Source organism: Mustelus asterias, chromosome 1 (genome assembly GCF_964213995.1).
Source record: "Mustelus asterias chromosome 1, sMusAst1.hap1.1, whole genome shotgun sequence".
Taxonomy (NCBI): Eukaryota; Metazoa; Chordata; class Chondrichthyes; order Carcharhiniformes; family Triakidae; genus Mustelus; species Mustelus asterias.
Genome location: NC_135801.1, coordinates 155,363,093 through 155,388,533, shown reverse-complemented (window position 1 = coordinate 155,388,533; position 25,441 = coordinate 155,363,093). Strand labels below are relative to the sequence as shown.

General features: G+C 43.8%; 1 protein-coding gene across 47 annotated transcripts in view; it reads right to left on the bottom strand.

Moving 5' to 3' along the window:
- The window catches only part of celf4 (CUGBP, Elav-like family member 4), a 1,189,091-nt gene that overhangs the window by 652,415 nt on the left and 511,235 nt on the right, over window positions 1-25,441 (bottom strand). For 24 of the 47 annotated variants that reach the window (XM_078220798.1, XM_078220789.1, XM_078220922.1 and 21 more), the window contains exon 3: window positions 5,009-5,057. In XM_078220798.1, the coding sequence (XP_078076924.1) occupies window positions 5,009-5,057 (49 nt within the window). Of the gene's footprint in view, window positions 1-5,002; window positions 5,058-25,441 lie in introns of all 47 variants that reach the window. The other 23 variants (XM_078221047.1, XM_078221150.1, XM_078220968.1 and 20 more) reach the window with 2 other exon arrangements.

Here is a 25,441-nt window from a genome sequence, read left to right as displayed (position 1 = left end):
TGTGCATTATGGATAGGGGTCTGGCATAACAAAATGGAAAATTTATGGGTGGAAATTGTATTTTGTCTGTCATAATTCTTTGAAAAATAACATTATTGAACTGTTCTTCCCCGATACTATCAGCATCACCATTTTGAAATCCTATCTTCAGGCAGTAAATTCCAACACGCATTTGGCATATCATTATGGTATTATATTGTTTCTTCTAAGGTTGTCCCACCTTTCTTTAACCCCTGTAATTCCATGGATGCATGAAGAAAGAGTCTGAATAATTGGCCGAGAGGTTTGCTAACATTGATATGCAGCCTCTTTTTTAATAAAAGCAGCATTTTGATATTGTGACCGAATGCCATGATGGTAAAGACAAAATAAGCTACCTGTCTGGAAAATATGCAAGAGGGTGTTTGTGAGCCAGTGGTTGTGGTGCAGTTGATGGACAAAGGGTTGAAGCATTGTCCTGCATGGAAGATCACTATACACACTTCTAATTTCAATAACTCTTCCTACCACTTTCAAATTCAAATAGCATTGTTACGATGCCAGATCCCATTGGGAACAGTACCTACCAACCAGTCAATTACGATACCAAAAATTCATATCTATCTATTAGTGTACAACTGTCTTAATAGGATGGAGGGTTATAGGTAGGCCTAAAAGGTAGAGATATGTTCGGCACAACTTGTGGGGCCGAAGGGCCTGTTTTGTGCTGTAGTTTTCTATGTTTCTGTGTCTCATCATGACATCTTCAGACATAACATGCCGCATAAAGACTAACCTTGTCCCACTCTGAGAGGCTTTAAATGATCATTGCACTGTGCGATTAGGGCACCAACATAGCTACCTATTAGGTGACTTCATTCATTACTAATTATGTATAAAACAATGAATCTTTAGACCAAAGTAATAAAGGCTGCAATGTAGTCAATTGCCTGGGATGATGTCATAAAAGAAATAAAATGATGGCCATTTACTCTCTTCCGATTGCTCATAATTTTTGCTGATATATAATGGTCTTATTAAAATGGGGTCTCTATTAATGACAATTCAAAATAGCACTGAAGTACAGAGTAAAGACTAAGAAGTTATAGGGATATCATCATTACCGGTTAATGATCCACGGCATGATATACCACAGAAAATAACTGCTGCTATCATTAAATCACTTCTCAAAATGATGGCATATAGAACTTCTCTTTCCATTACTATTTTATCAGTACCACTGTGGTCAATGTTCCTTCAAACTTTCCCTTATTGCTCCATCTATACTCCACTTTGTCTGCTCCCTACAATCTAATTGTGTCATAATTATGCCTCACTGGGGGTGAAATTGATTTATGCCAAGTGTGGAATGGGCTGGTGACAAGTCAACTACCAATCTTTCACTGTGCACGACCTCCCTTCCCCTGGAGTTCGCAGAATGGTCATTCAATTTCTTTCCAGAGACTCGTTTCCGTCTCACAATCACTTCTACTTGGTTTGAAATTAGAAATTTTGGCAATATTGTTAATTTCATCCCCCTTTTACTTTGTTTTTAAACAAGGTTTGAAAGTGTGGAACTCCATAGACAGAAGGATTTTAAACTTTCTCTGACCCCGCCAACCCCCTCCTAACCCCCCTAATTGCAGAGACAAGATTCCCTTTGGGTTCCCATCCACTCTCACCTGGTAGCAGGAAGGGCCTCTGACTGGAAGCCTACCCTTGCCACAATGGAGGCCCTTAAATGGCTAATTAATGATCGCTTCTGTACAGTGCCTCTTCTGGCCGCTGCAGCACCATTGCTGGAGGGACTGGAGGTTGGCTGGTCCACGGCATGACTTCCTCTTGGGTGAGGGACTTTATGCTTATGAACACTTGTTAGAGTGTAACATGACAGTGGGGCTGTATTCCCTGTCAACTCTTCAGATGACTGGAGCCTATCCCGCCATCCCCGAAATTCAGGCCCAATCTCTCTCACTCTTTTTTTCTCCAATCTACAGTTTTGTTTGAAATCAACACTTGGCACTGCCCAATGGTGATTGTTTTGCCTAATGGAGGGATTTTTTTAAACCATTCATACTGTAACTTGTTGTGCATTACTGAGGCAGTTCAGATTCAGTAGCATAAAATACATTCAAGGTGCTAAAATAGCTGATGTAGAAACATAGAAGATAGGAGCAGGAGGAGGCCATTTGGCCCTTCGAGCCTGCTCCACCATTCATTACGATCATGGCTGATCATCCAACTCAATAGCCTAATTCTGCTCTTTCCCCCACAACTTTTGATCCCATTCGCCCCAAGTGCTTTATCCAGCCGCCTCTTGAATAAATTCAGTGTTTTGGCATCAACTACTCCCTGTGGTAATGAATTCCACAGGCTCACCACTCTTTGGGTGAAGAAATGTCTCCTCACCTCCACCCTAAATGGCCTACCCTGAATCCTCAAACTGTGACCCCTTGTTCTGGACTCCCCACCATTGGGAATATCCTCCCTGCATCTAACCTGCCTAGTCCGGTTAAAATTTGGCTGCGTTGGTTATGTTCTGTCTCCACAGATGCTGGTAGACCTGCTGAAATTTTCTAGCATTTTCTGTTTTAGATCCTAGCATCCAACGTATTTTGCTTTTATATTATTATAGGAGCATATGTAGGTCATTTGGTCTCGGGTCTGCTCCAGCATTCAATAAGATCATTGGCTGATCTGTTTGTGGCCTTAACTGCAGATTCCACCTATCCACCTCCCCCCCCAAAAAAAATCTTTGACTCCCTTGTTAGTCAAAAATCTGTCTAACTCTGCCTTAAAAATATTTATTGACCCTGCTTCCGCTGCTCTCTAGGGAAGAGAGTTCCAAAGATATAAATCGATATGAACAACACATGTGCTTTTGAAATAGGGTAAAATAAAGAATTAAATGCGAGCACTGCCTGTTCTAGATAAACAGAATTGTGATACAAGAGCAGAATTCTAATGTCCCGAATGACAGGGGTGGTGAGTCATATTCTTAGTTGGGACAAGCAACCTGTGTGAGCACAGATATAGCACATGCCCCGATGTACAATTGGGAATTCAGAATTACTCCATATTGAGCAGCAGTGATCCTTAACAGATCAAAAAAGAAACTTAAGAAAGTATATATTTCTTTGATTGGAGCAGGAGACCTCTGGCCATTATTGAATTTTTTTTAAGAGATCAATTTCCTTTGATCCCTCTGTTGTGAGGGTTTTTCTTAAAGCCTAGTGGAGACCTGTGTGTGATAAGAGTCATACTGATTGGAAAACCTGGGGATATCTAGAAACCATGCTGTGGACACCCACTCAAAGTCTACAGAACATAATGGGAAGCAGTGGATGACTTTTCCACCTGTCCCTTTGATGATTTGTTCCAAGGTTTAAATGGAGTGCACTCCCCCTGCCCCCCATCCTGCCTTCACCGTGGACAATCCAATTGCAGCTCCAACTAAGCGTCATCCAGACTCGAAACTTTAGCTCTATTCTCTCTCCGCAGATGCTGTCAGACCTGCTGGGATTTTCCAGCATTTTCTGCTTTTGTTTCAGATTCCAGAATTCACAATATTTCGCCTTTACCAATTGCTCTGCGTCCTTGCTCAGCTGATGGAATTTTGGAATGTGAACTCAATTTTTCATTACAAATATAACACGTACATCCAACCTAATAACTGAGGTCGTCCAGAATTAGTAAAGTCACCTGACAATAACTATGACTGGCATTACTGCTGTAAGTAATACTTGACAACCAGAGCACTTCACTGTAATTCTGATGTTAGACCAAGATCTTAATTATTCAGTAATCAGATCGAAAAAGATGCTTTACTGAGAAACAATACTCTAGTTTATTGATACTCCAGTACAGCATATGAAAACAAATCATCTTGGCACATAGTTTTTTTTAAGTTTTCTATATAGTGATGTCATATATTAGCTTCAAAATATACAAAATTCTTAGTACCTAGTTATTCAAAGGAAACATTGAAAGATTGTGTCACCTGACGCAGTAAATGAAAATACAAGCCCTGATGAATATAAGCAATCGTGTATATTAGGTTGGGAAGGCATTTGCAGGAAAGGATTGGAACCACACTCTCCTTCCTGGACTCATCTGTTAAGCAGTTTGTTAGGAATCCACGCAGATATGAAATGCCGCCAATGGAAAATGGGCAAAAGATATGCTGGATGAAACTCAGAGATAATTAGGCAAGGCAATACATACATAAGTTATCATAGAGATTCGATTGTAATGTAAAGATTTTCCAGCATTTAAATTTTGTACTTCAATTTTTATATTCATTTCAGCTTGGAGTAAATGCTCAGCTCCGTAGAATATGGAGGTACTATAAAATAATTCAGTGCCACCTAGGCATGATGAAGTAATTGTGCCATGTGTTACCGTAGACTCACAGATGTTGATTGCTATCCTTATGTCTTGAAATAGCTTGAAAAATGTCTTGAAGAGATTTTCTTCAACAAACCCCTGTTTTGGCGAGTAAATATTCATGTATGCCTTAAACACCTTTATATTTAATCTATCTCCTTCAACGTCTTTACAGAGGCTAGCTGTGAGGGGCACATTTCATCCTGTCTTTTAAATTAATGTCATGAATTCTCCAGAAAATTTCACTTAAGAACTGCTTTAGGATTAGCAGAAATACAGCTTGTGTCAAAAGGTTGGCAATATGAAAGTAGAATATGTTTTCTTCCATTGTTTGAATATCTCTTATTGTATTATTCTACTCAATCTTAGAAATCCATTTACCAATCTCCTGAATCTATCCAAGTATACCGGGATCACTAGTTAAGTTAATTGACTTTTCCCACACATAGAACTGGACGGAAATTGACAATTAGATCATTGGAATAAGAACATTGCAAATTTAAAATCTGGAAAGCTAAGGCTACACGTCCTTAGAGGAAAGAACATCCAATGAGCACTGGTTTGATACAGCCTGGCCTCAGAAACCGAGCAACATTGAACAAATTAAAGTCAGCACCAGACTTGGAGCAACAAAGACAACTACCTCCTCTGCTCTCACTGTCTGCAGGCTTCACCTGGATCGGTCTGTTCATCTGTGAATACAAGAAGAAGAAACAAAGATCATTTCTAGTCATCTGACTTAAGATTGACAGAATAAAGTCATACTACTCAGAAAGTATTAATTATCAACAAGTTACTTGAAAGAGCAAAGAATTCATTGTTGTTCTTTCAGAGCACAGTATGAGGACAGCTGCAGAACTTTGAAAACAAAATCAAAAGAAAAACAAAATCTAAAAAAAACATGGTTTATTCCGAGAACAAGAAAGTAAGGGTCACACAGTGTGATTTATATTTTACAAGTAGGTTAATCTAACAGCTCAGAAGCTAAAAGAAAACCGGCAAGTGAATTATAGTTGGCACCAAGAATGAAGCTTCATTTGTACATAGAGGTATTTACAGCCCATTACAGTCATTCAGCCCAGTAAGTCCATGCCAACACCCCATGGATAAATCAGTCGCATTCCATTGCTTGGTCTGCACAGCTCTGTAGGTCTACTTCCTTCAAGTGCCCCCTCCATTTCAAATCATTGTTTCCACATCCACCACCCCCTTGAGCAGTGAGTTACCACCCACTGAGTAAAAAGGTTCTTCCTCACATTCCTCCGGCATCTCTTGTCCAAAATCTTATATTTGTCTCCCCATGTCCTTGTACAATCAGGTGATGGGAAGAGCTTTTCCTTGTCTACCTTATCTGAGCCTGTCATAATCTTGTACACCTCCATTAAGTCTCCCTTCAATCATCTTCTGTCCAAAGAGAACAACCCCAACTACTTCAACCTTCACCTTGTAGCACATTCCTGAAAAAATTCTGGTAAATTTCCTCTGCACTCTCAAGGGTGTTCACATCTTTCCCAAAGTGTGGTGACCAGAACTGGATGCAGTACTCTTGTTGTGGCCACATCAGAGCTTTATAAAGGTTCAGCATATCTTCCTGTTTTTGTACTCAATGCTTCCATTTATGAAACCCAGGATGTCATAAGCTTTACTCACCATTCTCACGTATGTCCTGCCACCTTTAAAGGATGTTGCACATTTACCTCTAGATCTCTCTGTTGCTTTAGAATTGTGCCATTGCCTCTCTCTATCCCTTCTGTATATTATGTTCTACTTGTCATTTGTCTGCCCATCCTCTGGTTAAACTTTCTTCTGTTGCAGGCAATTTGTATCATCTTCACTGCTTGCTATTCCTCCAAGTTTTGTATCATCAGCACATTTTGAAACTGCTCTCTTAAGATCCAAGTCATTTATATATTGCAAAAAAAGGAATGTATTTAGCACTTGGGGAATACCACAGTCTATCACCTAAAATGAAAAATAACTACCTATCATAACTTGCTACTTTGTGTCATTAAACCTATCTTTTATCCAGTTGCATACTCGCCTTGCTATTCCACAAGTCTTGATTTTTTTATCCAGCCTTTTCTGTGGTACCTTGTCAAACACTTTCTTAAAATTCATATTGACAACATCCACCACATTACCTTCATTATCATCTCTTTTCATTCATTAAAAATATTCAATTGAATTAGTCAAACGCAATCTGCCTGCCACATCCAGTTGGTAGTGGACAATTAAACAATTAACTGGGGGGGGGGAGGTTCCATAACTATCCCCATACTCAATGATTGGGGAGCTCAGCACATCACTGCAAATGACAAGGCTGAAGCACTTGCAACCATCTTCAACTAGTAGTGTCGAGTGGATGATCCTTCTCTATTTCCTCCTGAGATCACAGATACTAGTCTTCAGCTAATTCAATTCACTCCACGTGATGTCAAGAAATGGAAATGGCTGGAGACATTGAAGATATTGCAAAGGCTATCGGCCCTGACAACATTCTGGCAACACAACTGAAGACCTGTGCTCCAGAACTAGACGCACTCCTAACCAAGCTGTTCCAGTACAGTTACAACACTGGCATCTACCCAACAATGTGGAAAATTGCTCAGGTATGTCCTGTACACAAAAAGCAGGACAAATCCAATCTGGTCAATTTCTGCCCCATCAGCCACCTCTCGATCAGCAAAATGACAGAAGTGGTTATTGACGGTGCCATCAGTTGGCAATTACTCAGCAGTAACCTGCTCACTGACACTCAGTTTGGGTTACATGGATTCCATAGAACCATAGAATACCTACAGTGCAGAAGGAGACCACTCATCCATCGTACCGATGTCTTTACCATTATCTGTACCGACTCTCCGAAAGAGCACCTTACTCAGGCTCACACCCTGCCCGCAACCCCTCTTAACCAACACATATTTGGACTGTGGGTCACCAAGCTCCTGATCTCATAGAACCATACAGCGCAGAAGAGGCCCTTCGGTCCATCAAATCCACACTGACACACTGACACTGACACACCTAATCCTAATCCTACCTGCCAGCACATGGCCCATTGCCCTGAATCTTATGATGTGCCAAATGCTCATCTGGGATTTGAGGCAACCCACCGCTACCACCCTCCCAAGCAGCGCATTCCAGACTGTCACCACACTCTGGGTGAAAATGTTCTTTCTCGCATCTCTCCTGAATTTTCTGCCCATTTCCTTGAACCTATGTCCCCTCATGACTGATCCTTTAACTAAGGGGATCAGCTGCTCCTTATCCACTCTGTCCATGTCCCTCATAATCTTGTACACCTCAATCAGGTTGCCCCTCAGTCTTCTCTGCTCCAACAAAAACAACCCAAGCCTATGCAACCTCTCTTCACAACTTAAATGTTCCATCCCAGGCAGCATCCTGGTGAATCTCCTCTGCTCCCCCTCCAGTGCAAGCATAGCCTTCCAATAATGTGGCGATCGGAACTGCCCACAGTATCTAGCTGTGCCCTCACCGAAGTTATATACAACATCAACATGACTTCCCTGCTTTTGTAATGTATGCCTCGATTGATAAAGGCAAGTGTCCCTTATGCCTTTTTCACCACCCTACTAACATGCCCTTCTGCTTTCAGAGATCTCACAGAGGTTTATAGCATGGGAACAGGCCCTTCGGCCCAACTGTCCATGCCGCCCAGTTTTTATCGCTAAGCTAGTCCCAATTGCCCACACATGGCCCATATCCCTCCATACCAATCTTACCCTGTAACTGTCTAAATGCTTTTAAAAGACAAAATTGTACCCGCCTCTACTATTGCCTCTGGCAGCTTGTTCCAGACAAGTGTGGGCAAACATGCCAAGGTCCCTTTGTTCCGCAGAACTCCCATGTGTCCTACCATTCATTGAGTACTTCCTTGTCAAATTACTCCTTCCATAGTGCACACTTTTCAGGGTTAAATTCTGCCACTTATCTGCCCATTTCAGCTCTTTTTGTTACCCAAGGCACTCCCCCTCACTGTTAACCACCTAGCCAATCTTTGTGTCATCTCAGTACAGCCTAGGTCCAAACTTGGACCAAACAGCTGAATTCCGGAGGTGAGGCCAGAGTGACTGCCTTTGACATCAAGGCAGCATTTGATCCCGGAGTCCTGGCAAAATTGAAAGTGAACTGGACCAGCAGTGAATCCCAGCCGAGCCAGGACTGGAAAATCCCAGCCAGTTTTTTTCTGTTTTTTTTCAGCTAAAATTGTCTGACATTTGTCACAAGGGTGTCACTTTAATTATGTGTTTCAATAAAAGACAGAATCGTTGAGATGAAAAGTACTGACATGCAAGCTTTGCAAAACTTGCTGGTTTGTTTCTCTGACAGTAAACTGTACTGTCCCTTTAAGTGCCACACCATACAAGATCCTTTCAATGCAGTGTTGAGAATTATGTACGGCACCAGACTAATCATACACTGTTGGAAAACATTGAGCTGAATTTCATGCTGGTGGCATGGTCCTCACTGAGCAGCCTGAAAGTGGGGTGAGGGAAGAGGCGATTCTTGGCTGTATCTTGCTTGCAACAGCCAATTAATGGCCTAACAGCCACCCCCAAGAGTGGCCTGCCATTCAGAGGGCTGGCAGCTGAGCAGCACCTGAATGGATGTGTAATTGGTAATTGAGCCCTGGGGTCATTGGGGCCAGTCAGACAGACTCAATAGAGAATGGGGGGGATGCTATTGGTGATGGTAGGAGACACTGTTGCCATGGGGGTGGCCATTGCCACTCAGGAGGCACTCTGTCGGCCAAAGGATGCCAAATAGGATGTCAATCCCCCCAACTCCCCGCATCCATAGAGCCTGCTGGTAGCCACCAGTCACCTGGCAGTCTCCCCATCTGGTGGAGGGCCCACCTTTTGGTTGGAAGTGCAAACAGAGGCAGGGAAAGGCCCTTAATTGACCACATAAATGGCTCAATTGACCTCTGGGTGGGATGGCCATCCGATACCCTCCCCGTTGGCATGACGTCAGAAAGACAATGAGTACGCCATCTCCTGCCTTCTCAAGCTCTTTTACTGCCACATCCCCTCCTCCCCACCATTGCCTAGATGGCTGCTAAAACATCCCACAGAAATGTTGATTCTTCATTTTGACAATGTCATAGAAATGTAGAAATGCCAGAAAGCTGCCAGACACTTCCTCGCAAAACTAAATAAAATCATGGCCACGCTCCTGAATTTTCAGAACAACGCTGGGAGATTCTACCACCCCGCCCACCGCAACCCCCCCCCCCACTCCGCCCCCACCGCCCCACCCCGACCCCTCCAAACATCACTTGTGAACCCTTTGACCAAGGTAACTAAGAAAGGGGAAAAGAGACTGATAGCACTGACATATAGTTAAAAAAAATTAAAAGACCCACTGAAACAACATTATGCAGGAAGGCTTGCTTTAAGTGAATACAAATTAAAAGATCAAAATTGTTTCATATCTGCACTTACTTTTCATTGCCATGACCTCAATACTTTAAATTGTGAATTTCTATTCAATTAATATTTTTCTATTATTTATGTGTGTTACACATTCACAGCACAAATTACATATGTGTCATGTTCTGAATCTTGTTCTGCACTGATGATGAAAGAAGTGCTTTTTTATTACTTCAACCATTAGGTTACCATGGCGATACAATTTTTCAATCTGGCTTGGTATTTCAGTGTTAAGAGTAAGTTGAGGGAAAAAAATCTGAGAGTACAGAGCCCTCTGAAGACACAATCCTCCTGTCAGGGCCTCAGAACCATTGCAATAATACTGGAGCAGAGAATTTCCCAGGTCCATGTACATGCAGGAGTGAGTATTGGAAAACTGGGAAGGATATTTGTGCAGGTTCCTGCACTCAGAGCAGTCTGGTTTTCCACCATATATTGTGCCCAGGAAAATGTTTCCTTTGATGCCTCAAAAATACTTTTGGGGCAAAATTTGATAAGCGGCGAAAACGAACGGATGTGATGCACAACAAGGTGCTGCCTGCAATGAGCTAGCATTAAAGGGGCAGAAGGGCCAGCTTTATGCAAGGCTAGCATCAATTATAGTTTGCTGATATGATAAAGCCAGCCTGTCACTTCTCCAAGGGAAGTGCAGTCTGTCTGGAGGAGATGCGGGAACTGCTTTTGTAGGACAGTCTGAGCCAGAATATGAGCAAATCATAGTGCACTCAGGGAGTTAGCGTGCTCTGGAGTTCTCTGATGCTGCTCAGTAGACTCTGGTGGAGGAGGATGAGAGGAGGATAGGTGTCATTAATACACAGGGGACCAGAACGTCCTCCAGACAAACTTTTCAAAAACAGTGGGACCAGGTAACATATCAATGCCAAGAGTCAAGTTTCAAGAACCTGAATGCAGTCCTGGAAAGTTCAATGACTTCATTAGTGGTCAAGGTATGTAGATGTATCTTTAAATGGCATATTCCACCAGCTGTACCACCAGCCTCAGCCCCTGCTTAATTCACCACACTCCATCTCACACTAACTAACAGTATCAATCAGGGTTCATAATTTACCGTATTCCATCACACACCGATTAATAATCTCTATCAATCAGGGCTCAAAACTGCCATTTATATACACCCATTTCATTCTCACACACTTTGCACTGCTCCAAGCCTCACACCCACATGAGCTTGCACACCCACCTCACCAAAACAGATTCCACCACTTTCATTGACATATTTCCTTCTCTCTTGCAGGACAAGTTGATACACAGCTACAGTACCTAACCAGCAGAGGGGTAGGTACAGCTGCCTGTATTCACACCAATGTTGGAGAAAGTGTTCTCTGTCATTGGAGAAACCATCAATGAGGTCACAGCCAAAGGCCAGTGATGACAGTATGCTCATATTCAACCCAATTTCTTCCCCAAGTGAAGGCTTTGCTTGTTCCACCTGCTTCTTTCAGCTGGCAAGACAGAATGTAATGTCTTCAGCTTCCCAGGGATGCAGAGTCTCATTACCCTCCTTGTGCCATGGTGAGAATAACTGACTGAGACATATCACTTGCTCTAACCTCTAACTTAAAAGCCATACGCTATAGTTACCTCAACAGCCGTTGGCAATCTTATCCTTTTCCAGCTGAGGTTGCAGTTGTGACTGCAGCAGATGACAGATTTCACTGAAGGTGTTGTACTGAGGTGTAGATGTATGACATATCATTCTTCACTGAGGTTCAGGTGGGAGAATACTCTGATTGATCATCATGTCCTGCTGGGATCCCTTCTCCCCCTCCCTCTCCCTATTGCAGCAATTTGTCCAGCTCTGTGCTACCTCTGCTTATTTGCTGTCATGCTGCAAACCAAGATGAATGCATACTATTGTGCCCAAATCTGTGAGCAAGGGGTTTTGATTTGATTTGATTTATTATTGTCACGTGTATTAGCATACAGTGAAAAGTATTGTTTCTTGCACGCTATACAGACAGAGCATAGAGAAGGAATCGAGAGAGTGCAGAATGTAGTATTACAGTCATAGCTAGGGTGTAGAGAAAGATCAACTTAATGCAAGGTAGGTCCATTCAAAAGTCTGACAGCAGCAGTGAAGAAGCTGTTCTTGAGTCGTTTGGTACATGACCTCAGACTTTTGTATCTTTTTCCCGACAGAAGAAGGTGGAAGAATGTCTGGGATGCGTGGGGTCCTTAATTATGCTGGCTGCTTTGCCGAGGCAGCGGGAAGTGTAGACAGAGTCAATGGATGGGAGGCTGGTTTGCGTGATGGATTGGGCTACATTCACGACATTTTGTAGTTTCTTGTGGTCTTGGGCAGAGCAGGAGCCATACCAAGCTGTGATACAACCAGAAAGAATGCTTTCTATGGTGCATCTGTAAAAATTGGTGAGAGTCGTAGCTGACATGCCAAATTTCCTTAGTCTTCTGAGAAAGTAGAGGCATTGGTGGACTTTCCTCTTTTGCAGTATTCTTCAAGACAATACAAAGGGTGGGAGTTTCAGCCCCATCCACGGCAGGGATCATACGCTCCCACAAAAACTCAATGGAAGTTTGAATGGGCCACACAATCTCCCATGGCAGGCTAGAAAATCCCAGCCAAAATCTTTCAACACCTGCCCCACTATTCCCTGCAGAAATGTTAAAGAACTCTGGAGACCAGCAATCACAGGAACAGTCAGTGTAAGCGATTGATGATCCTTTTAAATAGCATTGGCGTTGGGTGAGGGTTGGGAGGGTCTTTCTTGCATGTTCCTCTGTGCATGGTTAAGGGAAGGGGTTAGTTGGAATGTTGAGCTCAGAAATGACACCACTTGTATCAATCAGATTTGCACGTTGATTGACATCACAATCTGCCTGCTCTGCATAGTTCCAGTGGATGTTCACTGTGAATGCAAAAGTGCACTCATCAAAATTGTATCTGGCACAGCTCACACCAGAAGTGTGCTCACACACCAAGGGTGGAATTTTCTGGCCACGCTTGCCCCAAGACTGGAAAATCCCATCCAAGGTTAACAGATCTTTCCATGTTTCACCCCCAGCCCGTTACGATTCCCGTGGTGGGCGGGACAGGATAATTCCACCCCACGTATGTCATTCTGGAGCTAAAATAGCACCTACAATTCTCAAAAATAGGTGCTGAGGACCTGAACTTTGTGGCATTTGTGTATTATAAGTGATATCTGGTGGAGTGAGCCAGGAATTTACACATTTTTGTTTAAACCAAATTATTTTAATATACTTTCTTCTCTTAAACAATGAACCATTCATTACCTGAAAGGGCGCATGTTTGACTTCTCCCTAGATCTTTACCAATGTTACTGCGCAGCGGGCTAGGATGTGGGAAATGTGACATCCTTGTTCAAGAAAAGGTCTAAGGAAACTCCAAGCAGCTACAGTTCGAGATCAGTGGTGGAAAAGGTTTTAAAACAATTATCAGGGGAAAAATACCAACAAGCAGAAGAATTTTGAGTTAATTAAGGAGCCAGTGCAGATTTGTAAAAGACAGGTTGTGCTTCACTAATCTAATTTAAATTTTTGATGAAGTAACAGAGAAGGTTGACCAAGGGGATACAATAGATGTTGTCCAAACTTGAAGGTGTAACAAACAGGGAGGATACTACCAATCGACTGTAATAGTGCATAGAAAGGCCAGCAGACAATAATCTCTCTCTCAATCTCAACAAAACTAAGGAGATTGTCATTGACTTCAGGAAGCATAGTGGAGGGCATGGCCCTGTCTACATCAATGGGGACGAGTGGAAATGGTTGAGAGCTTCAAGTTTTTAGGTGTCCAAATCACCAACTACCTGTCCTGGTCCCTCCATCCAACACTATAGTTAAGAAAGCCCACCAATGCCTCTACTTTCTCAGAAGTCAAAGGAAATTTGGCATGTCAGCTCCAACTCGCACCAATCTTTACAGATGCACCATAGAAAGCATTCTTTCTGGTTGTATCACAGCTTGGAACGGCTCCTGCTGTGCCTAAGACCGCAAGAAACTACAAAAGTTTGTGAATGTAGCCCAATCACGCAAACCAGCCTCCCATCCATTGACTCTGTCTGCATTTCCCACTGCCTCGGCAAAGCAGCCAGCATAATTAAGGACCCCACGCACCCCGGACATTCTCTCTTCCACCTTCTTCCAACGGGAAACGATACAAAAATCTGAGGTCATGTACCAACCGACTCAAGAACAGCTTTTTCCCTGTTGCCATCAGACTTTTGAATGGACCTACCTTGCATTAAGTTGATCTTTCTCTACACCCTAGCTATGACTGTAACACTACATTCTGCATTCTCTCATTTCCTTCTCTCTGAATGGTATGCTTTGTCCGTATAGCGCGCAAGAAACAATACTTTTCACTGTATGCTGATACTTGTCACCATAAGTCAAATCAAATCAAATCAAAATCAAAAGAATGGGCAAATAAGTAGCAGACAGGGTGATTTATTGTGTGGTGCGGTGCATGTTGGTAGAAGAAACATATAATTTATGCCGTAGTTCTAAAGAATCTGCTGTGCCAGAGGGACCTGGGGTTCAGGTACATTGAACTTTGAAGGTGGCAGGATATACTGGAGGGAATAACGAGCAAAGTATTTGGGATCTTCGGTTCAGAAGTAGAGGCATTGAGTACAAAAGCTGGGAAATTATGCTGAACCTCTGAAAAACTCTGGTTATCACTGGAGTATTGTGTCCAGTTCTGGTCACCACACTTTCAGATGGATGGGAAGGTCCTCGAGATGGCTCAGAAGAGATTTACCTGAATGGCTCTGCAGATGAGAGGTTTTAGTTACAAGGTGAGGTTGGAAAGGCTGGTGCTGTTTTCCTTGGAGCAAAGGAGCTAGAGGAAGGAACTGAGAGAGGCGTACAAGATTATGACAGGTTCAGAAAGGGTAAACAGGCAAAAGCTGTACAAGATGAGGGGACAATGATTTAAGATTTTGGGCAAGAGATAGGAAGAAATATCAGGAAGAATTTTCTTTACACAGCGACTTGCAACTCACTGACAATCAACGATTTCAAAAATGAAATTAGATGGGCTAACAAGGAAAATAAACTTATAGGCCTGTGGGGATAGGGCAATGCATCTGGTATGATTGTTTAACCAAGCAAACGATTCAACAGTCTAACTGGCATCTGTGTCATAGCGCCTCTATAAGCTCACGGTGTAGGAGTGTGTCCGCGGGTGACTTGGACTCTGATTTTCCTCCCTAATCTGTAGGGAAGTTACCTAATCTGTTCTGCTGCACAGAGAGAGAGAGACAGTGGGAACTAAGCTGCCAGCTCATTGCACGCCTTAAAAATATTTACTGGGGTTACAAAGCCTCAAGAGTAAGTACTTCTTCAAGCTGAAAGAGAGGAACTCCGCCAAAAATACTAAATTCTAATGTTTACGCAATCGTGACATAAAACAAAGCGGTGCTCACATCAAAGTGACAGGCTTGGCCACTGCTACTGCAGCTGTTATACACCATGTGAATAAGTAGAAGAATGATTAGGTATAATTACCTTTATAAAACTGATAGGCACGTTGATTATTTCACTCGCTGATAATTATGTTGTGAGACAGATTCTGTTAAGTAATGAATTCTAATTGTAGTTTGGAACAATCATTGAAATGATAGACTTTAACTCTTCAAGGTGCTGGCGGGAAACATTCTATAGGTATTCTCATCCTCCAAAAGGGTTCATTTGGCTGGTGCTCAGGAAAACGTTTCCCACTGGGAGACACATGGACAATTAGCTTTACTGCCTGTGTGGACAATATTATTTTAATCAGGCAGCAAGTCAGCAGAAATTACTGCCACTGCTGATTTTACCATTAAAAAAAAATGGTGCAGTGATAAGCACTGCTAAAGCAGCCCCGATTGCAGCTCCGTCATGAGAAAACAAAAGTTCCAAAACATTCTCTCCTGCAAAGTGATTTGTGTTCAGAATTACATAAAATTATACATTCTTGCCCCTCTCCAAAACAGTCAAGGTGCAAAGATGGTTGAATCCTACAGTTACATTTTCATTCACATATCAGAACAAACCATTTGCCACTGTCAAGGGAATATCATTCTTACAGCATTGACAGCAATACTCAGTGCACCATCTCCCACTCTACCGTATTACACCCAGTGGCTAAAACTTTTAACTCCTCAACTCCCTCATTCTTCTTAAAGTCAGTGGTCTTTTAAAATCCAAGTTTGCCTTGACTTAATTTGCTTAACCTCTTTCACTCTTAAACATTCACGATGTCTTGCACCATACTTCTTGGCCCATACATCATGGTCGAATGTCCCTCGATTCAAGGATGATATAGGATTGCTGTAGGATTTTATGTTACCGAACAGGCCAATTCGCAACCTGCAGATCTTTTGAGCACATGGGCCAGGAGGTTGCATGAGGTAATGGGATCCGGAGTGCAGGGTTTGCTTCCTTTTTCTTTCCATCGCTGCTGCACATCTGCCTCAACATTAAGAGCTCGTGATTAAAAAGCTTGATGCAGCTTGATGGACACATTGTCGCCATTTTGAATGATTGGTAGCAAGTTCCTCCCACTTATTAATGTCAATCCTACCACACTTCAAGGAGAGCTTCAGTGTGTCAGCATGCACTACACTTGAATACTGGCTAATTGGGGGTTAATAAAACATGCCTAACCCTGGCATTAAAGTCCCCCAGAAGGTTGATCTTTCCTTTTCTTGGGAAAGCAGTGAGGACTTCATTAAGGTTAGAATAGAACTTTTTCTTAACATTTTCATTGGAGGACAGGACATAAGCCGTATTAGTTACAGCTGAGTTCTGGGTGAAATGTCAGGAATTTCATTTATACAATTGGGGAATTCTGGTAGTGCATCTAAGTTCCTGGTCCAGATGGCAAAACCAACTCTGTGGACACAGGAATCACGTCAGTCTTTCATTTCCAGTAAAAGGTGCATCTCCCTGCTTATTTGTTCAATTATTCCTCTCCAGGAAGGAGGTCTCTCTGAGGGCAGTTCTCTGGGGCAATTCTCCCAAAAGAATTCTAAGTGTCGAATTCGCGTAAAGTAAATTCCACTGGTTTTTTCGGCTGGAATTTAGAAAGAATCTCCCACATTCTGTGCAGTGCAGAGTGCACCAGCGTAAATCATGTTAAAATTCAGTGGGCAGGGGCTATTCCCACTGGAGAGGCGAGCAGCATAGCGCTGAGTGGAGTGCTGCACATGCACCAATCTGTCAGCGCCGAAGTCGGCACATGCGAAGTGGCCCCTGTCTGCCGGCCTCCTGATTACTGGCCAGCCCTGCGACCCCCGCATCGCCGGCCGTGCGACCGCCCCCACGGCCCAATCGCTGATCTCCCCATTCGTGTCCGGGCCAGCCTCGACCCCGCCCCCCCTCCCCCTCCCTGACAGGCCCAATCCACCTCTACTGCAGTGCTGACACACCCACCCCTCCTGCACTCCCGGTCCCGCACAGTAGGCTGCATCCCCCATCAGGATGGCCAGCCCCGATTGCTGGCCACACTCGCTCCCTCACCGATCCCGACTGCAGAGTGGCAGTGGGACCGCCCACCCTCTCCGATCACCCCCAGAGGCCCCACCCCCATTAGACCACACCTCCTTGGCACTGCCCCATGCCCAGTGGGCAGTGCAAAGGTTGCCCTTGGGCAATGCCAGGGGGCCCAGGCTGGCACTGCCAAGGTGCCAATGCCAAGGGGGCACCCCCCCTGGCACCCAGCCCTCTGGAGGAGCCTTGATTACCCCTCCTTCACTCCAGCGGGGTCAGGCCACCAGCTTGCTGCAAGTGGGGAGTGATTGTAAACCCCGCTGGAGTGAACTATTCCTGGTGGAGAGGAGAGGTTTGTGGGCCTGGAAACTTCAGTCCCAAGCCCGTTAATGATATTCAAAAAGCATTTAAATGAGAGGCTACATAGATTAGGCAGCTCTGCGCCAGAAATTGGCGATTTGCGGTGCGCAGTTGACAGCACCAGATACCTGGTGCTTGGAGATGGGCAGAGGCCCGGACACACAGCGCGGATCGGGTAAATTGGCCGCTGCTAGAGTCCCCCGGCCCTGCAGTGGGATGGGAGAATCACTCCCGTTAATTTGGAGTCTTGACAGCTGACGTGCTACAAATGCAAGCCTTCATTCTGGAAAGTCACTCGAGATTATCCATGAATGTTCTAACATTCCAAGTTACAAAATTTAAAGTCGTATTTCTTTGACACGAAGATGGTGATCGTGCTGAAATCTTCCCCAGCCAGGAGAAAGTGAGACAGCCTTTTTTTTTAGGGCACCTTTTCAAAATCCTCCCCATTTGGAGTGAGCACAGGATATTGTAAAGGTCTGCTCAGTCACAGATGCTGCTGCCCAAAGGCACCTCTATCCCAACTCAGGTGCCGAATAACCTGCATGTAGCTGCTGCCTGTGTGCAGATTCTTGGCCTGCACACAGCCTTGTCTCCATCATCATCTCTCCATCACCTGAAGACTTGGCAAATGGATCCTGGTAGAGACCTTGGGGGCAGTGTCATTTTCCACACTATCTTGATGGGTTGACGATCAGATCTTGGTGACATGTCGAAGCATGATGGCAAGGGCCACCTTGTGCTGCAGCTGCTAAGATGCACAGCCTTCCTTCGCCTGCTGTGCTGTTGAGGGCTTTTTGGATCACACTTTGTCTGGCACCTCTCCTTAACCTTGCTGCTATAAGTGGCCCTACCAACAACAAGGAGGTCCTGATGGCATTGCTCGAGGGATTATGTGACAGCATGAGCCTCTCCACCCTGTCAAGGTGGTGACCACAGAATAGCTTGACCAATACACAGCAATGCTGAAGATCATCCTCCAAAGAAAGGTCAAATTTTCCCATTTACTTTAACAGAATGACCTGGTTCAAGAAATTATATTGAGAGAAATCATTCACTTTGAAAATACCGATATTGCTTCATTAGTATTTCCTCTCAAACCGAATGTCAAGCATTCAGCCAATAGGAATTTCAAGTGCTTGTTCATGATTTAACCAAACTTATTTACTTTGGATCTGAGGTTAGCCTTCACCAATAGTTCACAAAGTTCACACAGTGAATATCTGAAGCACATGGATGAGAAATGTCCCAAATTTGGCATTACGATGTAAGCATTGGAGGGAAATATAAATGGTGCCAGTGTGCATGGCTCAAGGAGAATATAAGAACATAGGAACTAGGAGCAGGAGTAGGCCATCTGGCCCCTCGAGCCTGCTCCGTCATTCAATAAGATCATGGCTGATCTTTTTGTGGACTCAGCTCCACTTACCCGCCCGCTCACCATAACCCTTAATTCCTTTACTGTTCAAAAAATTCATCTATCCTTGCCTTAAAAACATTCAATGAGGTAGCCTCAACTGCTTCACTGGGCAGGGAATTCCACAGATTATTGACCAGGCTTCCAAACTGTCATTCGGCCATGTCTGATTGTGTGGATTTCAGACAAGATCAAACTGGGCAGTGATAACTTTTTTGTTCACTGTCAAAGATTCCACAGAAATACTGACTATTTGTGGGAAGGTGCTCGGGGTTCAGCGCCACCTATGGGACCATACGTCCAACCTTGAGGGAGCAAAGAAGGAAGTGGAAACTAAGTAAGAAAAGAGAAAAGTTTTAGGTGGGGCCTTTGTATAGAATAATCAATGATTTAATGCACCATGTTCTGATGAGGGCTGCCACCCACAAATTTAAATCAACCCTTTCAGATGATAACTAACCTGCTATTTTAAAGTTTTAAACTTTTATTCCATCATGACGATTTTCCTTTTCATCAGCACTTTGCCAAGTCCTAAGTGAAGATTCCTTTTTGTCGGAAGAAGTTGCTGAAGATGAAACACCCTTGCTGGAATGACATGTCGCTTCCCCTGGGTTTAAGTTTTAAATAATGAAGCTTTTCTGTATTTACCCACATCCAAGATCTGGCCACCTGGGAATACAATTACTTAATGTAGAGTCCGTGGGGAACATGAATTTCAAGGATCATAATTAATTGTGAAAAAAAGGAATGATAGAATAATAAGATTTTTATCCAAAGGTGGGTTTCTGGCACAGATAATTAGCTACTTTACCCTAGCCTAATCACTATTCGAGCCTGTGCGACATAAAGGAATGTCTGTGAGCCATTAGGAAATCAGCTCATGTAGGCCAGTGCAAAGCGAGAGACTGCAGCTTTTAACGATTTGGGATTCTATATTATTTCAATTCTTTGGTTCAGGGAATCTGAATGGTCCTAGTAGTTCATATTGTAACAGTAGAATGCACAGCCAAAAAGGAGTTTCAATTGGTGTCAAACACAATTTGTGGCTGTGATTCCATTGCGTTCAAAGAGTCTTTTCAGTACATTAAACGATTGGCTAATATACTCTATATGAGCCTGCTCAGTCATCTCATTTCATACAGCCGTGTTGAAATGATCTAATTGTAGTTCTATTAAAAGTAATAGGAAACTTAAGACAGGGAGACGGAGATTATGATGAAACAAAAAAGGAGGGTGCATGATGCATATCAGGTGAATTTTTCAAGTGAGAAGCAGGTCCAAAAATCTGTGTGTTAGGTGGATTGGCTATGCTAAATTGCCCCTTAATGCCAAGGGGACTAGCAGAGTAAATATGTGGGGCTACAGGGATAGGGCCCGGGTGGGATTGTTGTCAGTGCAGGCTCAAGGCCTAATGGCCTCCATCTGCACTGTAGAGATTCTATGATTCTAAATACAATAGGTTGAGAGGGGAAGTAAAGGGAAAATCAGACTGGCAAAGAGAGAAAATAACAATGGAAAGGCAGTAAACATAAAAGGGAACCAAAAAATCTTCTGCCAATATGTAAATAGTAAGCGGGTATTAAAAGGTGGATTGGGTCCTATTAAGCTCAAAGGGAATGATATATGCTCAGAGGTGCAGGGCAAGGCTAGAGAATTGAATGAATTATTTGTATCAGTGTTTATTAAGGAAGAGGAATCTGACAAAATATCGGTAGAAGCGGGAGCAATGGGTTGTATGAAAACTGAAAGGGAGGTGGTACTGGATAGACTGGTTATGCTTAGGATAGATAAGCCACCTGACCTGGATAGCTTGCATCCCTGGGTGCTAAAGGAAGTGGGATTGGAGACAGATACAGGGCAGGTATCTGGATTAGAGACAAATGTAACAACCTTATACAGGAGAGCGTGTAAGGACAGTCCACGCAACTATAGATTGTGTCAATTAACATCATTGATGGGTAAAGTTTTTGGAATCCATAATCGAAGAGGCACTCTACAGGCACCTGGAGAGGTTTGAGTTAATTAAGCAGAGCCAGCACAGATTTATAAATGGCAGACTGATATTTTTGATGAGGTAATTGAGAAAGTAGATGAAAGGAATGTTGCCTATGGATTTTAAGAAAGCATTTCACAAAGTAGCGCATAAAAGGCAGGCTAACCAAAACTGAGGCCTACAGAAACATAGAAACATAGAAAACTACAGCACAAAACAGGCCCTTCGGCCCCACAAGTTCTGCCGAACATATCCCTACCTTTTAGGCCTACTTATAACCCTCCATCCTATTAAGTCCCATGTACTCATCCAGGAGTCTCTTAAAAGACCCTATTGAGTTTGCCTCCACCACCACTGACGGCAGCCGATTCCACTCGCCCACCACCCTCTGTGTGAAAAACTTCCCCCGAACATTTCCCCTGTACCTACACCACAGCACCTTAAACCTGTGTCCTCGCATAGCAGCCATTTCCACCCTGGGAAAAAGCCTCTGAGAGTCCACCCGATCTATGCCTCTCAACATCTTATATACCTCTATTAGGTCTCCTCTCATCCTACTTCTCTCCAAGGAGAAAAGACCGAGCTCCCTCAGCCTATCCTCATAAGGCATGCCACTCAATCCAGGCAACATCCTTGTAAATCTCCTCTGCACCCTTTCAATCTTTTCCACATCCTTCCTGTAATGAGTTGACCAGAACTGAGCACAGTACTCCAAGTGGGGTCTGACGAGGGTCTTATATAGCTGCATCATTATTCCCGGACTCCTAAACTCAATCCCTCGATTGATAAAGGCCAGCACACCATATGCCTTCTTAACCACCTCCTCCACCTGCGGGGCCGATTTTAGAGCCCTATGGACCCGGACCCCAAGGTCCTTCTGATCCTCCACAGGACTAAGAGTCTTTCCCTTTAAATTGTACTCCTTCATCCCATTTGACCTGCCAAAATGGACCACTACGCATTTATCTGGGTTGAAGTCCATCTGTCACTTCTCCGCGCAGTCTTGCATCCTATCTATGTCCCTCTGTAACTTCTGACATCCCTCCAGACAATCCACAACCCCACCAACCTTCGTGTCGTCGGCAAACTTACCAACCCATCCCTCCACGTCCTCATCCAGGTCATTTATGAAAATGACAAACAGCAAGGGTCCCAGAACAGATCTTTGGGGCACACCACTGGTGACCGACCTCCATTTAGAAAAAGACCCATCTATACCCACTCTCTGCCTCCTTTGGGCAAGTCAGTTCTGGATCCACAGGGCAGCAGCCCCTTGGGTCCCATGCCCTCTCACTTTTTCTAGAGGCCTTGCATGGGGGACCTTATCGAACGCCTTGCTAAAATCCATATAAACCACATCTACCGCTTTCCCTTCATCAAGGTGTTTAGTCACATTTTCGAAGAATTCCACCAGGCTCGTATGGCACGATTTGCCTTTGACAAAGCCATGCTGAGTATTCTTGAGCGTACTAAACCTCTCTGAATGCTCATAAATCTTGTCTCTCAGGATCTTCTCCATCAGCTTACCAACCACTGAGGTTAGACTCACCGGTCGGTAATTTCCTGGGCTTTCCCTATTCCCCTTCTTGAAAATAGGAACCACATCCGCAATCCTCCAATCCTCCGGCACCTCTCCCGTCTCCATCGACGATGCAAAGATCATCGCCAGAGGCTCTGCAATCTCTTCCCTCGCCTCCCACAGTAACCTGGGGTACATCCCATCCGGACCCGGCGACTTACTTATCTTGATGCCATTCAAAGATTCCAGCACAACCTCTTTGTTAAAGTCCACATACTCAATCTTTTCAGTCCACCGCAAGCCCACAAACATTGAAACTAGGAGCAGGAGTAAGCCATTCGACCTGCTCTGCCATTCAATATGATAATGGCTAATCCTCTATCTCAATGCCATATTCACGCTTTCTCTTCAAATCCCTTGATGCCATTAAAATCTAAAAAAATGATCTGTTCTTTTTTGAATATATTCAGTTACTTTTTCTCCACAGCCTTCTGTGGTAGAGAATTCCACAGATTCATGACCCTTTGAGTGAAGAAATTTTCCTCATCTCAGTCCTAAATGGTCTACCCAATATCCTGAGACTTTGTCCCTTGGTTCTAGATTCCCCAACCAGGGAAAACACGCACCCTGCATCTAGTCTGCCCATCCCTGCTCGAATTTTATATGTTTCAATCAGATCTCCTCTCACAGAATAGGAAGGCTAGTTTGCAGTTGGATAACTAATAGACTGATGAACAGTGAAAGCAGTGAGTCATGGTAACTGGTTGATTTTCAGACTGGAAGATGGTAGACAGTGATGCTTGTCAATGATCAGTGTTAGGGGCACTGCTTTTTTTTGCCACATATGAATGACTTGGATTTTGGAATATAGAACATAGAACATAGAACATTACAGCGCAGAACAGGCCCTTCGGCCCACGATGTTGCACCGACCAGTTAAAAAAACAAAAACAAACTGTGACCCTCCAACCTAAACCAATTTCTTTTCGTCCATGAACCTATCTACGGATCTCTTAAACGCCCCCAAACTAGGCGCATTTACTACTGATGCTGGCAGGGCATTCCAATCCCTCACCACCCTCTGGGTAAAGAACCTACCCCTGACATCGGTTCTATAACTACCCCCCCTCAATTTAAAGCCATGCCCCCTCGTGCTGGATTTCTCCATCAGAGGAAAAAGGCTATCACTATCCACCCTATCTAAACCTCTAATCATCTTATATGTTTCAATAAGATCCCCTCTTAGCCGCCGCCTTTCCAGCGAAAACAATCCCAAATCCCTCAGCCTCTCCTCATAGGATCTCCCCTCCATACCAGGCAACATCCTGGTAAACCTCCTCTGCACCCTCTCCAAAGCCTCCACATCCTTCCTGTAATGTGGGGACCAGAACTGCACACAGTACTCCAAGTGCGGCCGCACCAGAGTTGTGTACAGTTGCAACATAACGCTACGACTCCTAAATTCAATCCCCCTACCAATAAACGCCAAGACACCATATGCCTTCTTAACAACCTTATCTACTTGATTCCCAACTTTCAGGGATCTATGCACACATACACCTAGATCCCTCTGCTCCTCCACACTATTCAAAGTCCTCCCGTTAGCCCTATACTCAACACATCTGTTATTCCTACCAAAGTGAATTACCTCACACTTCTCCGCATTAAACTCCATCCGCCACCTCTCGGCCCAACTTTGCAACCTGTCTAAGTCTTCCTGCAAACTACGACACCCTTCCTCACTGTCTACCACACCACCGACTTTGGTGTCATCAGCAAATTTGCTAATCCACCCAACTATACCCTCATCCAGATCATTAATAAATATTACAAACAGCAGTGGCCCCAAAACAGATCCCTGAGGTACACCACTTGTAACCGCACTCCATGATGAATATTTACTATCAACCACCACCCTCTGTTTCCTATCCGCTAGCCAATTCCTGATCCAATTTCCTAGATCACCCCCAATCCCATACATCTGCATTTTCTGCAGAAGCCTACCATGGTGAACCTTATCAAACGCCTTACTAAAATCCATATATACCACGTCCACTGCCTTGCCCCCATCCACCTCCTTGGTCACTTTCTCAAAAAACTCAATAAGGTTAGTAAGGCACGACCTACCTGCCACAAAACCATGCTGACTATCACCTATCAATTCATTACTCTCCAAATAACTATAAATCCTATCCCTTATAATTTTTTCCAACATCTTGCTGACAACAGAAGTGAGACTCACCGGTCTATAATTCCCGGGGAAGTCTCTGTTCCCCTTCTTAAACAATGGGACAACATTCGCTAACCTCCAATCTTCTGGTACTATACCAGAGGCCAACGACGACCTGAAGATCAGAGCCAGAGGCTCTGCAATCACTTCTCTTGCCTCCCAGAGAATCCTTGGATAAATCCCATCCGGACCAGGGGATTTATCTATATGGAGGAAAGTTCCAAAGTTTGCCAATAATACAAAACTTGAGAGGACGATATGAATCTCCTGCGACAAGGCACGTGCGTGCTGCCAAATGGGCTGGCAATTGGCAAACAGAATTCAACACAGAAAAGTGGGAGGTATGAAGCAGTTTCGCAAAAGAGAGAGGGAGAGGCAATGTTGGGCGGGATTTTCCAGGCCTCACTCACCCTGAAGCTGGAAAATCCCGCCCGAGGTCAAAGGACTTTAAGAGTCAACCCTTAGGAGTGAATTTAGGAGCCACTTCTACAAACAAAGGGCAGTAGAAGTTTGGAACTCTCTTCGGTAGACAACAGTTGATGCTAAAGTCAACAGTTAATTTTAAATCTGACATTAAAATATGTTTGTTAGCCAAAGATATTCAGGGTTAGGGTTAGGAGTCAAG